The sequence below is a fragment of the Hyla sarda genome, chromosome 13 (genome assembly GCF_029499605.1).
Source record: "Hyla sarda isolate aHylSar1 chromosome 13, aHylSar1.hap1, whole genome shotgun sequence".
Lineage (NCBI taxonomy): Eukaryota > Metazoa > Chordata > Amphibia > Anura > Hylidae > Hyla > Hyla sarda.
This window is the reverse complement of record NC_079201.1, coordinates 27862741-27873627: the sequence shown is the minus strand read 5'-3', so window position 1 is coordinate 27873627 and position 10887 is coordinate 27862741. Positions and strand designations below refer to the sequence as shown.

At 45.0% G+C, this 10887-nt stretch overlaps 1 protein-coding gene across 12 annotated transcripts in view; it reads right to left on the bottom strand.

Moving 5' to 3' along the window:
* Window positions 1–686: 686 nt before the first annotated feature.
* The window catches only part of NOTUM (notum, palmitoleoyl-protein carboxylesterase), a 65779-nt gene continuing 55578 nt past the window's right edge, over window positions 687–10887 (bottom strand). For all 12 annotated transcript variants that reach the window (XM_056549700.1, XM_056549699.1, XM_056549698.1 and 9 more), the window contains one exon: window positions 687–1479. In XM_056549700.1, coding sequence (XP_056405675.1) covers window positions 1179–1479 — 301 coding nt within the window. In that variant the 3' untranslated portion in view covers window positions 687–1178. The remainder of the gene's footprint in view (window positions 1480–10887) is intronic.

The window sequence follows — 10887 nt, the reverse complement described above, 5'->3', positions numbered from 1 at the left end:
TTCACCACGATGGTCCCGAACAGCCCGACTGAATAGCCGGGTTAGTGCTTATAGGACACCGTGAGGGACCTTACCTGCCTCCTCGGTGTCTTCTCCGTTCAGGGATCCCCTGTATGGCCGGCGCTCACCTTCCTCGTCATCATGTCGTCGCGTACGTGCGTCGGTGTGCGTAACGACATGATGGCGGCGACGGAGAGTGAGGATACCCGGCCGGCAGCAGAGACGTTCCGGAGCGACGGGGACACGGCGACAGCGATGGAGCGACATCCAGGGCAGCGGTGACGGGTCCGGAGCGGCGGGGACACGTGAGTATTACCTCCTCCTGCAGTGGTCTTCAATCTGCAGACCTCCAGATGTTGCAAAACTACAACTCCCAGCATGCCCGGACAGCCAAAGGCTGTCCGGGCATGCTGGGAGTTGTAGTTTTGCAACATCTGGAGGTCCGCAGGTTGAAGACCACTATTGGGTTCAAAATCTTAATTTTTTTTAGATTTTGCCCCTAAAAATTGGGTGCGTCTTATACGCCAGCGCGTCCTATAGGACGAAAAATACGGTACCAGGCAGGAGTGGCCCTGCAAACACATCCTACTTGGATTTTGGACCATCGCGTTGTGGACAATTTTTGATGAATATACAAAGAAATTAAAAAAAAACATTTTTTTTTCTTTTTTTTTTATTAATGAGGGAATAGTTTCCATGATACAGAACATGCAGGTACTATTTACAACTGTACACGGGGCAGCTCTCCTGCCCTCATTCATAAATAGGATTTACAAACTCCAATAAATAACATGGCTCCCCCGGGAATGAGGTTTGTTTGCTTAGTTTTATAAAAATAATAAAAAAACAAATATCTTACAAAAAACGATCTAAAAATGATCTTCTATAGGTCTCAGACTATGAAGTCACTATAGATAAGGGCACATTGGGTTGATGTCCCCCCATTGGAGACGATGGAGGTCAGACATTTTAGAAGAGCACCCATTTGTAGTTGGATTGTGGCTCTAAAGTTACACGTGCCAAATCCCCGTGATCATCTGACATTGACTTCACTTCCTCTTACCCTTTCATGTCCTCATAAATATGTTACCATTTCTTTATTGTCAGGCACCTTACCCCTAAAAGACCCTTCCCATAAATATCAGACCGCAACCCTTTTACACAGAGCTCGCCCCTAACTAGCTACTAAGCACACCCAGCAGTTTGCTTGGCTCCATGCCTTGTTGGCTCGCCATCTTTTGAACATCAAAGCCAAGGTGCATGAGAAATTGGACCACACTCATCTCCTGCCCTGTGAAGTGGTCTCGAATGGAGGGGCAAGTGGGGTTACATTGTGGCCATGGGCAGCTGTCCATTAAGTGGAAGGGGCATCCCTTTAATGGGGTCTTGCTGTTCTTGTTAGTTTCTTGTAGACTGCGGTCCCAACAGTGCAGTGCTCGGGGTAGAGATGTCCCACGAACCTGCACCTCGGTCCAGTGACTGCAGAATAAAAACAGAACATTTATATGAAGCATAAAGACAATACTTGTGACAAACCAGATACACACAAAACAAAAAAGGATAATACTGGAGCTTTGTATGCACAAAATCTTAAAGGGGTACTCTGCTGCTCAGCGTTGTGAACAAACTGTACCGAACGCTGGAGCCGGCAGCCCTTGATGTCATAGCCCCGCCCCATCATGACGTCACACCCCCTCAATGCAAGTCTGTGGGAGGGAGCGTGAAGGCTGTCACGCCCCCTCCCATAGAGTTGCATCGAGGGGGTGGGGTGTGATGTCATGAGGGGGTGGAACCATGACGTTACAAGCTCCCAGCTCCAAACGCTGAGCAATGGAGTACACCTTTAAAGGAGTATTCCAGGAAAAAAAAAAAAAATTTTATATATCAACTGGCTCCAGAAAGTTAAACAGATTTGTAAATTACTTCTATTAAAAAATCTTAATCCTTTCAGTACTTCTGACCTTCTGAAGTTAAGGTTGTTCTTTTCTGTCTAAGTGCTCTCTGATGACACCTGTCTCGGAAAACGCCCAGTTTAGAAGAGGTTTGCTATGGGGATTTGCTTCTAAACTGGGCGTTTCCCGAGACAGGTGTCATCAGAGAGCACTTAGACAGAAAAGAACAACCTTAATCCTTTCAGTACTTATGACCTTCTGAAGTTAAGATTTTTTTATAGAACTAATTTTACAAATCTGTTTAACTTTCTGGAGCCAGTTGATATATAAAAAAAAAAAGTTTTTTCATGGATAACCCTTTCAATACCACTTCAGTTGTTGGATAAGAGGTCTGTATTGTTGTCTATGGTCTATTTATGGAAATGCTTTCCCCTACAATAAGTCGCTCTAAAGATACCTGACAATATGTCCCTTACCCTATAGAAAGTGCCTGTCCATTTAAAATAGCAAAATGTTCACATTCATAGTGAATTAAAAAGATATTGGTCTTCTACAAGCTATTGTGTCTATGGTGGTTTCTTTCACCGAATCTGATATGTTATGTATCTGATAAAATATTCAGCATTGCTAATTGTTTGGTGGCCATGACCTGGTTTAGTTTTTTTTTTTTTGTTTTTTTTCCTAAAATAGGTTTCAAATAACTAAATAAATAAAAATAGATACATGTAAAATCAGTTTTGATGGCCAGGACCCACTATATTATATATAAAGTACCTTTATCTAAAAAAGATGAGAGGCCTGTAATTTTCATCATAGGTATACCTCAACTATGAGAGACATAATGAGAAAAAAAATCCATAAAATCACATTGTCTGATTTTTAAAGAATGCATTCGCAAATTATGGTGGAAAATAAGTATTTGGTCAATAACAAAAGTTATATACAATTTGTTGGCAATGACAGAGGTCAAACGTTTTCTGTAAGTCTTCACAAGGTTTTTGCACACTGTTGCTGGTATTTTGGCACATTCCTCCATGCAGATCTCCTCTAGAGCAGTGATGTTTTGGGGCTGTGACTGGGCAACACAAACTTTCAACTCCCTCCAAAGGTTTTCTATGGAGTTGAGATCTGGAGACTGGCTAGGCCACTCCAGGACCTTGAAATGCTTCTTACAAACCCACTTCTTCTTTGCCTGGGCAGTATGTTTGGGATCATTGTCATGCTGAAAGACCCAGCCACGTTTCATCTTCAATGCCCTTGCTGATGGAAGGAGGTTTCCATTCATAATCTCACGATACATGGCCCCATTCATTCTTTCACAGATTAGTCGCCTTGGTCCCATAGCAGAAAAATAGCCCGAAAGCATGATGTTTCCACCCCCATGCTTCACAATAGGTATGGTACTCTTTGGATGCAACTCAGCATTCTTTCTCCTCCAAACACGACGAGTTGAGTTTTTACCAAAAAGTTCTACTTTGGTTTCATCGGACCATACGACACTCTCCCAATCCTCTTCTGGATCATCCAAATGCTCTCTAGAAAACTTCAGAAGGGCCCGGACATGTACTGGTATAAGCAGGGGGACACGTCTGGCACTGCATGATTTGAGTCCCTGGCGGCGTAGTGTGTTAGTGATGGTAGGCTTTGTTACTTTGGTCCCAGCTCTCTGCAGGTCATTCAATAGGTCCCCCTGTGTGGTTCTGGGAATTTTGCTCACCATTCTTGTGATCATTTTGACACCACAGGGTGAGATCTTGCGTGGGGCCCCAGATCGAGAGAGATTATCAGTGGTCTTGTATGTCTTCCATTTTCTAATAGTTGCTCCCACAGTTGATTTCTTCACAACAAGCTGCCTGCCTATTGCAGATTCAGTCTTTCCAGCCTGGTGCAGGTCTACAATTTTGTTTCTGGTGTCCTTCGACAGCTCTTTGGTCTTGGCCATAGTGGAGTTTGGAGTGTGACTGTTTGAGGTTGTGGACAGGTGTCTTTTATACTGATAAGTTCAAACCGGTGTCATTAATACAGGTAACGAGTGGTAGACAGAGGAGACTCTTAAAGAAGAATTTACAGGTCTGTGAGAGGCAGAAATCTTGCTTGTTTGTAGATGACCAAATACTTATTCTCCACCATAATTAGCAAATACATTATTTATAAATCAGACAATGTGATTTTATTTCTCATTCTGTCTCTCATAGTTGAGGTATACCTATGATGAAAATTACAGCCTCTCTCAACTTATTAAAGGGGTAGTCCAGTGGTGAAAAATGTATCCCCTTATCCTAAGGATAGGGGATAAGTTTGAGATCGCGGGGGGTCCGACCGCTGGGGCCCCCTGCGATCTCTCTGTACGGGGGCCAGGCTCTACGGCCAGATAGCGGGTGTCGACCCCCACACGAAGCGCCGGCCGACACGCCCCCTCAATACATCTCTATGGCAAAACCGGAGATTGCCGAAAGCAGCGCTTCGGCTCTGCCATAGAGTTATATTGAGGGGGGGTGTCGGCCGCCGCCTCGTGCGGAGGTCGACACGCCCCCTTCCCACGGGCTGTCGGGGCTCCGTACAGGACATCGCAGGGGGCCCCAGCGGTCAGACCCCCCGCGATCTCAAACTTATCCCCTATCCTTAGGATAGGGGATAAGTTGTTCACCACTGGGTCACCACTGGACTACTCCTTTAAGTGGGAGAACTTGCACATTTGGTGGCTGACTAAATACTTTTTTGCCCCACTGTATATAGTTCTGTCCCCAGCCATTGCTCCCTCAAAGTGCCACCCTAGGCCTGGGCCATGTTTGCCTAGTTAAGGATACAGTGCTAAATGCAACAGAGTCAACAATGTCAGGCAACTATATCTTTTGTGCATTGTTGTAATCCCTGCATGAATAATATTTCGGTAGATTTACTTACAGATTTATTCACTTCCTATTGAGAATCCTCAAACAGTAGGACAAGTGATGCAAGCTTTCATTTTCGATCTACCGATCTATATTTTAATCTAGCCATCTATCTTTTTTATCCATCTTCAGGTTGTTCTACTTAAAAAGCAAAACGCTTAACTGCGTTTATGCCCACCAGCACTAGATGGCGCTTGCGTTCTTCTCGTGATATTTTCATTGTAACTGTTGCTGCACATTTCAGGACTTTCAGACAGTTCAGGTGCTGGTGTGAACCACATATTTCTTGTGTGTATTACAGGGTATGTATAAAAGGGCTTTCCTCCTTGAAATAAATTCCTCACCATTTCTGGATTTAAAGGGGTATTCCGATGCAGAACATCTGAACCCCCTATCTACATGATCGCGAAGGGCCCACCACTGGGTCTCACCACAATCATTTACCTGGAACTCTGGCTCTCTCCATGCACAGAGCGACCCGGGCTCCGTACACGGCTTACTGTGGACCATCACACAAAGCTGATACGTCCTTCCATGTATCTCTATGGGAGAGCTGGATACAGTGTTTGTATTGCCGGCTCTACCATAGATATCCATGGAGGAAACCCTGTACAGACACTTCTTACAGATTCTGCCACTATTGTATGAGCCAAAGACATCATGGACAGTGTATTGGTGTACACAAAACATTATAAGATCCAGAAGATTGTGTGGTGTGGATACAACTGTAACAACTTCTCAGCTGTAAGAACGCTTCTTTCCACCTTTTAGACCAGTGTTTCCCAGGCAATAGGCCTCCAGCTGTTGCAAAAATACAATTTCTGGCATGCTGGTAGTTGTAGTTTTTCAACAGCTGGAGGCACACTGGCAGGGAAACACTGTTCTAGAGTAAATTTAATGACAGCAAGCAGAAAACTGGTGCCAAAACCCCTACAATCCCCAGAACAGGCACAGGGTGCTCAGCTGAGTGAGTCTCTCTCTCCCCATCTCTCTATGTATAAGACAGCCTCCATTGTCTTTCTATAGAATCTGTCTCCTGCAGAGAGGATAGAGATGGGGAGAGAAGAACTTAGCTGAGCCCTTCTCCCTGCATGTTTTTGTAATCGAGAGGGTCTTCCCACCCAGACCCTCGCCGCCTAAAACATTTGGCATGTCAAACTTTTTCTTTGACTTAACACGTCTAAGAGACAGGATTGTGTGGAGGCACAGATAGGACTTAACTCACGTATTTCTCCATCTATTACTGCTGTATTAAAGGTGTTATCCAATATACAGCGCTAATTTCTTCTGAAAACAGCACCACCCCTGTTCTATGGTTGTGTGTGGCATTACAACTTGGCTCCATTCACTTTAGTAAAACCAAGTTGCAATACCACACACAACCTGAGGACATGTGTGGTGCTTTTCTGGAAGAAATGAGCTCTGTCTTTCTATTCCTTGATAGCCCCTTTAATCACATTGTTTAACAAAATAAATTGGGGGTCATTAAAGCAATACTCTTATTTAAAACATCTTATAAAAAACCAATGCTCTGTCTGAGCATTGCTTTGGAAGAGAGGCAGCTGAAAGAAAGAGAGTTGTAAAACAGGAGATATCTAGAGTGAGGGGTAGATTGGTCACAGGTGCTTAAATCTTTGTTTGGGACTCAGTTCTGAGCATCCTCTGTCTGAGTGTTGCTTTGAAAGAGAGGCAGCTGAAAGAGAGTTGTAAAACAGGGGTCTGAGATCCCTGTAAGTGTTACTTTCCTTACACTGTAGGGACATAGAACTCACAAGGTCTACTGAGAATTGAATTGTAATATTTACTGTCTGTTTTTGGCTGTAAATCTGTGAAATCCCCATAACTAGATGGCCTCCATGTTGGAAAATGCAGTCCAGTGTATATCCTGTTCAATGTATGCAATCCTTGAACAGCTGTTTGAGGGTGCATATTGTTGTACGATATGTGTGCGAGTTGTTAATTTGGAAGCCCAGATCCTGGATCTAGAGGAGCAACTGGCAACACTGAGACGCATTGACAACTTGGAAAGGAGTCTCCTGCTCACTGAGCAAGTACATTCTGGGGTAGAGGTGGGGGAGGGTAGAGGGACGGAGGTGCAGGACAGTCAGGTAGCTAGCTGGGTTACGGTTAGAAAATGGGGTAGAGGGAAAAGTGTCAGGGAGGCTAGTCCTGAACTGGCACACCCCAACAAGTTTACCCAGTTGGCAGATGAGGGGGATGCCATTTCAGAGCAAGCAGTACTGCAGCAAGATACTGCCTCTGACCGCCATGGGGGTGTCTGCTCCAGTAAGGAGGGAAGGAGAAGTGCAGGGCAGGCTAGACAGGTACTGGTAGTGGGGGACTCAATTATTTGGGGGACAGACAGGGCAATCTGTCACAAAGACCGGGATCGTCGAACAGTGTGTTGTCTTCCTGGCGCTCAAGTTCGGCACATTGCGGATCGGGTTCGACAGGTTGCTGGGTGGGTCATGGTACATATCGGCACCAATGACAAAGTAAGAGGTAGATGGAGTGTCCTTAAAAATGATTAGGCCGCAAGCTTAAGGCAAGGACCTCCAAGGTAAATATTTTCTGAAATACTACCTGTACCACGAGCCACACCAGAGAGGCAGCGGGAGATCAGGGAGGTAAACAAGTGGCTCAGAAGCTGGTGTAGGAAGGAGGGGTTTGGGTTCATGGAGAACTGGGCCAACTTCTGTGTCGGATAGCGGCTCTACCATAGGGACGGGCTGCACCTCAATGGGGAGGGTGCAGCTGTGCTTGGGGAGAAGATGGCTAGAAGGGTGGAGGAGTGTTTAAACTAGGGACTGGGGGGGGAGGGAACCTACAACATAGAGGGGAAAGATAGTGTAGAAAGAGAGGAGGAACTTATTAATGTACTTGGGGTGGAGCGGAGGAAGGGGTTAGAATAGTTAATAGGAATAGGCTTCATAGGAAAATAAAACTTACACCATTGAAGTGCATGTTGACTAATGCCAGAAGTCTGACCAATAAAACTGACGAACTGGAGTTGATAATGTCTGAGGAGGATTATGACATAGTAGGTATAACAGAGACTTGGTTGGACGATAGCTGTGACTGGGCGGTCAACATACAGGGTTATAATCTATTCAGGAAGGATCGGACAAAAAAGGAAAGGGGGAGGAGTTTGTTTTTATGTGAAATAAAGTCTGAAGGCTGCACTGCTGGAGGATATACGGGAGGTAAATGATAATGTGGAGTCATTATGGGTCGAATTATATGGAGATAAAAATTTAAAAAATCTGATAAGGGTTTGCTATAAGCCCCCAAACATAATGGAAGAGGCAGGAGATCAATTACTGAGGCAAATAAACTGTTACGCCGAGCGCTCCGGGTCCCCGCTCCTCCCCGGAGCGCTCACGGCGTCTCTCTCCCTGCAGCGCCCCGGTCAGTCCCGCTGCCCGGGAGCGCTGCACTGACATGGCCGTCGGGGATGCGATTCGCACAGCGGGACGCGCCCGCTCGCGAATCGCGTCCCAAGTCACTTACCTGTCCCGGTCCCCGGCTGTCATGCTCTGGCGCGCGCGGCTCCGCTCTCTAGGGCGCGCGCGCGCGCCAGCTCTCTAGATTTAAAGGGCCAGTGCACCAATGATGGTGCCTGGCCCAATCTTCCCAATTAGCTTGATTAGTTTCCACCTGTGCACTCCCTACTTATACCTCACTTCCCCTGCACTCCCTCGCCGGATCTTGTTGCCCTTGTGCCTAGTGAAAGCGTTCCCTTGTGTGTTCCTAGCCTGTGTTCCAGACCTCCTGCCGTTGCCCCTGACTACGATCCTTGCTGCCTGCCCTGACCTTCTGCTACGTCCGACCTTGCTCTTGCCTTATCCCTTGTACCATGCCTATCTCAGCAGTCAGAGAGGTTGAGCCGTTGCCGGTGGATACGACCTGGTTGCTACCGCCGCTGCAAGACCATCCCGCTTTGCGGCGGGCTCTGGTGAAAACCAGTAGCTACTTAGAACCGGTCCACCAACACGGTCCACGCCAAACCCTCTCTGACACAGAGGATCCACCTCCAGCCTGCCGATCCGTGACATAAACATGATAGCACATCAGATTGATGTGATAATAATGGGGGACTTTATCTATCCTGATATAAACTGGGAGACTGAGACCTGTTAATCTCATAAAGGAAACATGTTTCTGATTATAGCTAAAGACAATTATCTGTCCCAAATGGTGCAGGGCCCGACCAAAGGGGGCGCCCTACTAGACTTAATATTAAGCAACAGACCTGACAGAGTAACTAATGTGCAGATAGAAGGACAACTAGTAAATAGTGATCATAATATAATACATTATAACTTGTTCTGCAATAAGGGAATCTCTCGAGGGGCCACAAAAACAATTAACGTTAGGAAGACAAAGTTTGATCAACTCAGACAAGCCCTTAACAATATAAAATGGGATTATGTCCTCAAAAACAAGAATACTGACACTAAATGAGAGACTTTTAACAATATTTTAAATTCTCACTGTAGGAGGTCTATACCTTATCGGAATAAAAGGGTCAAGAATAAAAGAAAACCAATATGGATGAATAAAAATGTTAAGGGGGCAATAAATGACAAAAATAAAGCATTTAAACTACTAAAACAGGACGGCAGTGAACAAGCATTAAAAAGCTATAGAGAAAAATATAAAATATGTAAAAAAAAAACAGATAAAAGCAGCAAAAATAGAGACAGAAAGACTCATTGCCAAAGAGAGTAAAACTAACCCCAAAATGTTCTTTAACTTTTTAAATAGCAAAAAGGTAAAAAATGAAAGTGTTGGCCCTTTAAAAAAACTATTAAGAAGAAATTATAAACGGGGATCAGGTAAAAGCAAATATATAAAAAAAATTTCTCCACTGTATTCTCCGAGGAAAATGAAATGCCAGGTGAAATACAGTGAGATAACGTAAACTCCCCAGTACAGGTCACCTGTCTAACCCAGGAAGAAGTACAGTGCCGCCTACAAAAAATCTAAATAGACAAATCACCAGGTCCAGATGGCATTCACTCCCGTGTTCTAAAGGAATTAAGTAATGTAATAGACAGACCCCTATTTTTAAAAGAAAACTGTCAGATATTTTTTCCCGCACTATCCACAGTACTAGTGGATAGTGCGGGAGACGCTGATTAAAACGAGCCATACCTTGCCCGGATCTGCCCGGCCCTTCGCCCGCAATTGTAGTTTTATTATATGTGTATATCTTGCTGTAACTGGCACGGGCGGATTTTCGGCAGCTAACTGGCACTGACGTCAGCGCTGCTTATGAATATTCATACCCCCTCCCTCCAGCTCTCCCTCTCTTCGCCGCTCCTAACTGGAGGGAGGGGGGATGAATATTCATCAGCGGCGCTGACGTCAGTGCCAGTTAGCTGCAGAAGCCCCGCCGGTGCCAGTTACAGCAAGATATACACATAGAATAAAAGTACAATTGTGGACGAACAGCCGGGCGGATCCGGGTAAAGTAGGGCTCGTTTTAATCAGCATCTCCTGCACTATCAACCAGTACTGTGGATAGTGCGGGAGAAAATATCTGACAGTTTTCCGTTAATATTCAAGTACTCTATAGTGACAGGGACTGTTCCCCATGACTGGCGCATGGCAAATGTGGTGCCAATATTTAAAAAGGGGTCAAAAGGTGACCCAGGGAATTATAGACCTTTTAGTTTAACCTCTGTTTTATGTAAATTGTTTGAGGGTTTTCTAACAGATGCTATTTTGGAATATCTTGATAAAAATAAATGTATATCAGCATGGATTTATGAGGGATCGGTCCTGTCAAACTAACCTGATCAGCTTTTATGAGGAGGTGAGCTCCAGACTGGACCAGGGAGAATCGCTAGATGCCGTATATCTGGATTTTTCCAAAGCATTTGATACGGTGCCACATAAAAGGTTGGTGCATAAAATGAGAAAGATTGGGCTCGGGGAGAATGTGTGTAAGTGGGTGAGTAACTGGCTCAGTGATAGGAAACAGAGGGTGGTTATTAATGGTACTTATTCTGATTGGGTGACTGTTACTAGTGGGGTATCACAGGGGTCAGTCTTGGGTCCTGTCCTATTTAATATATTCATTAATGACCTTGTAGAGG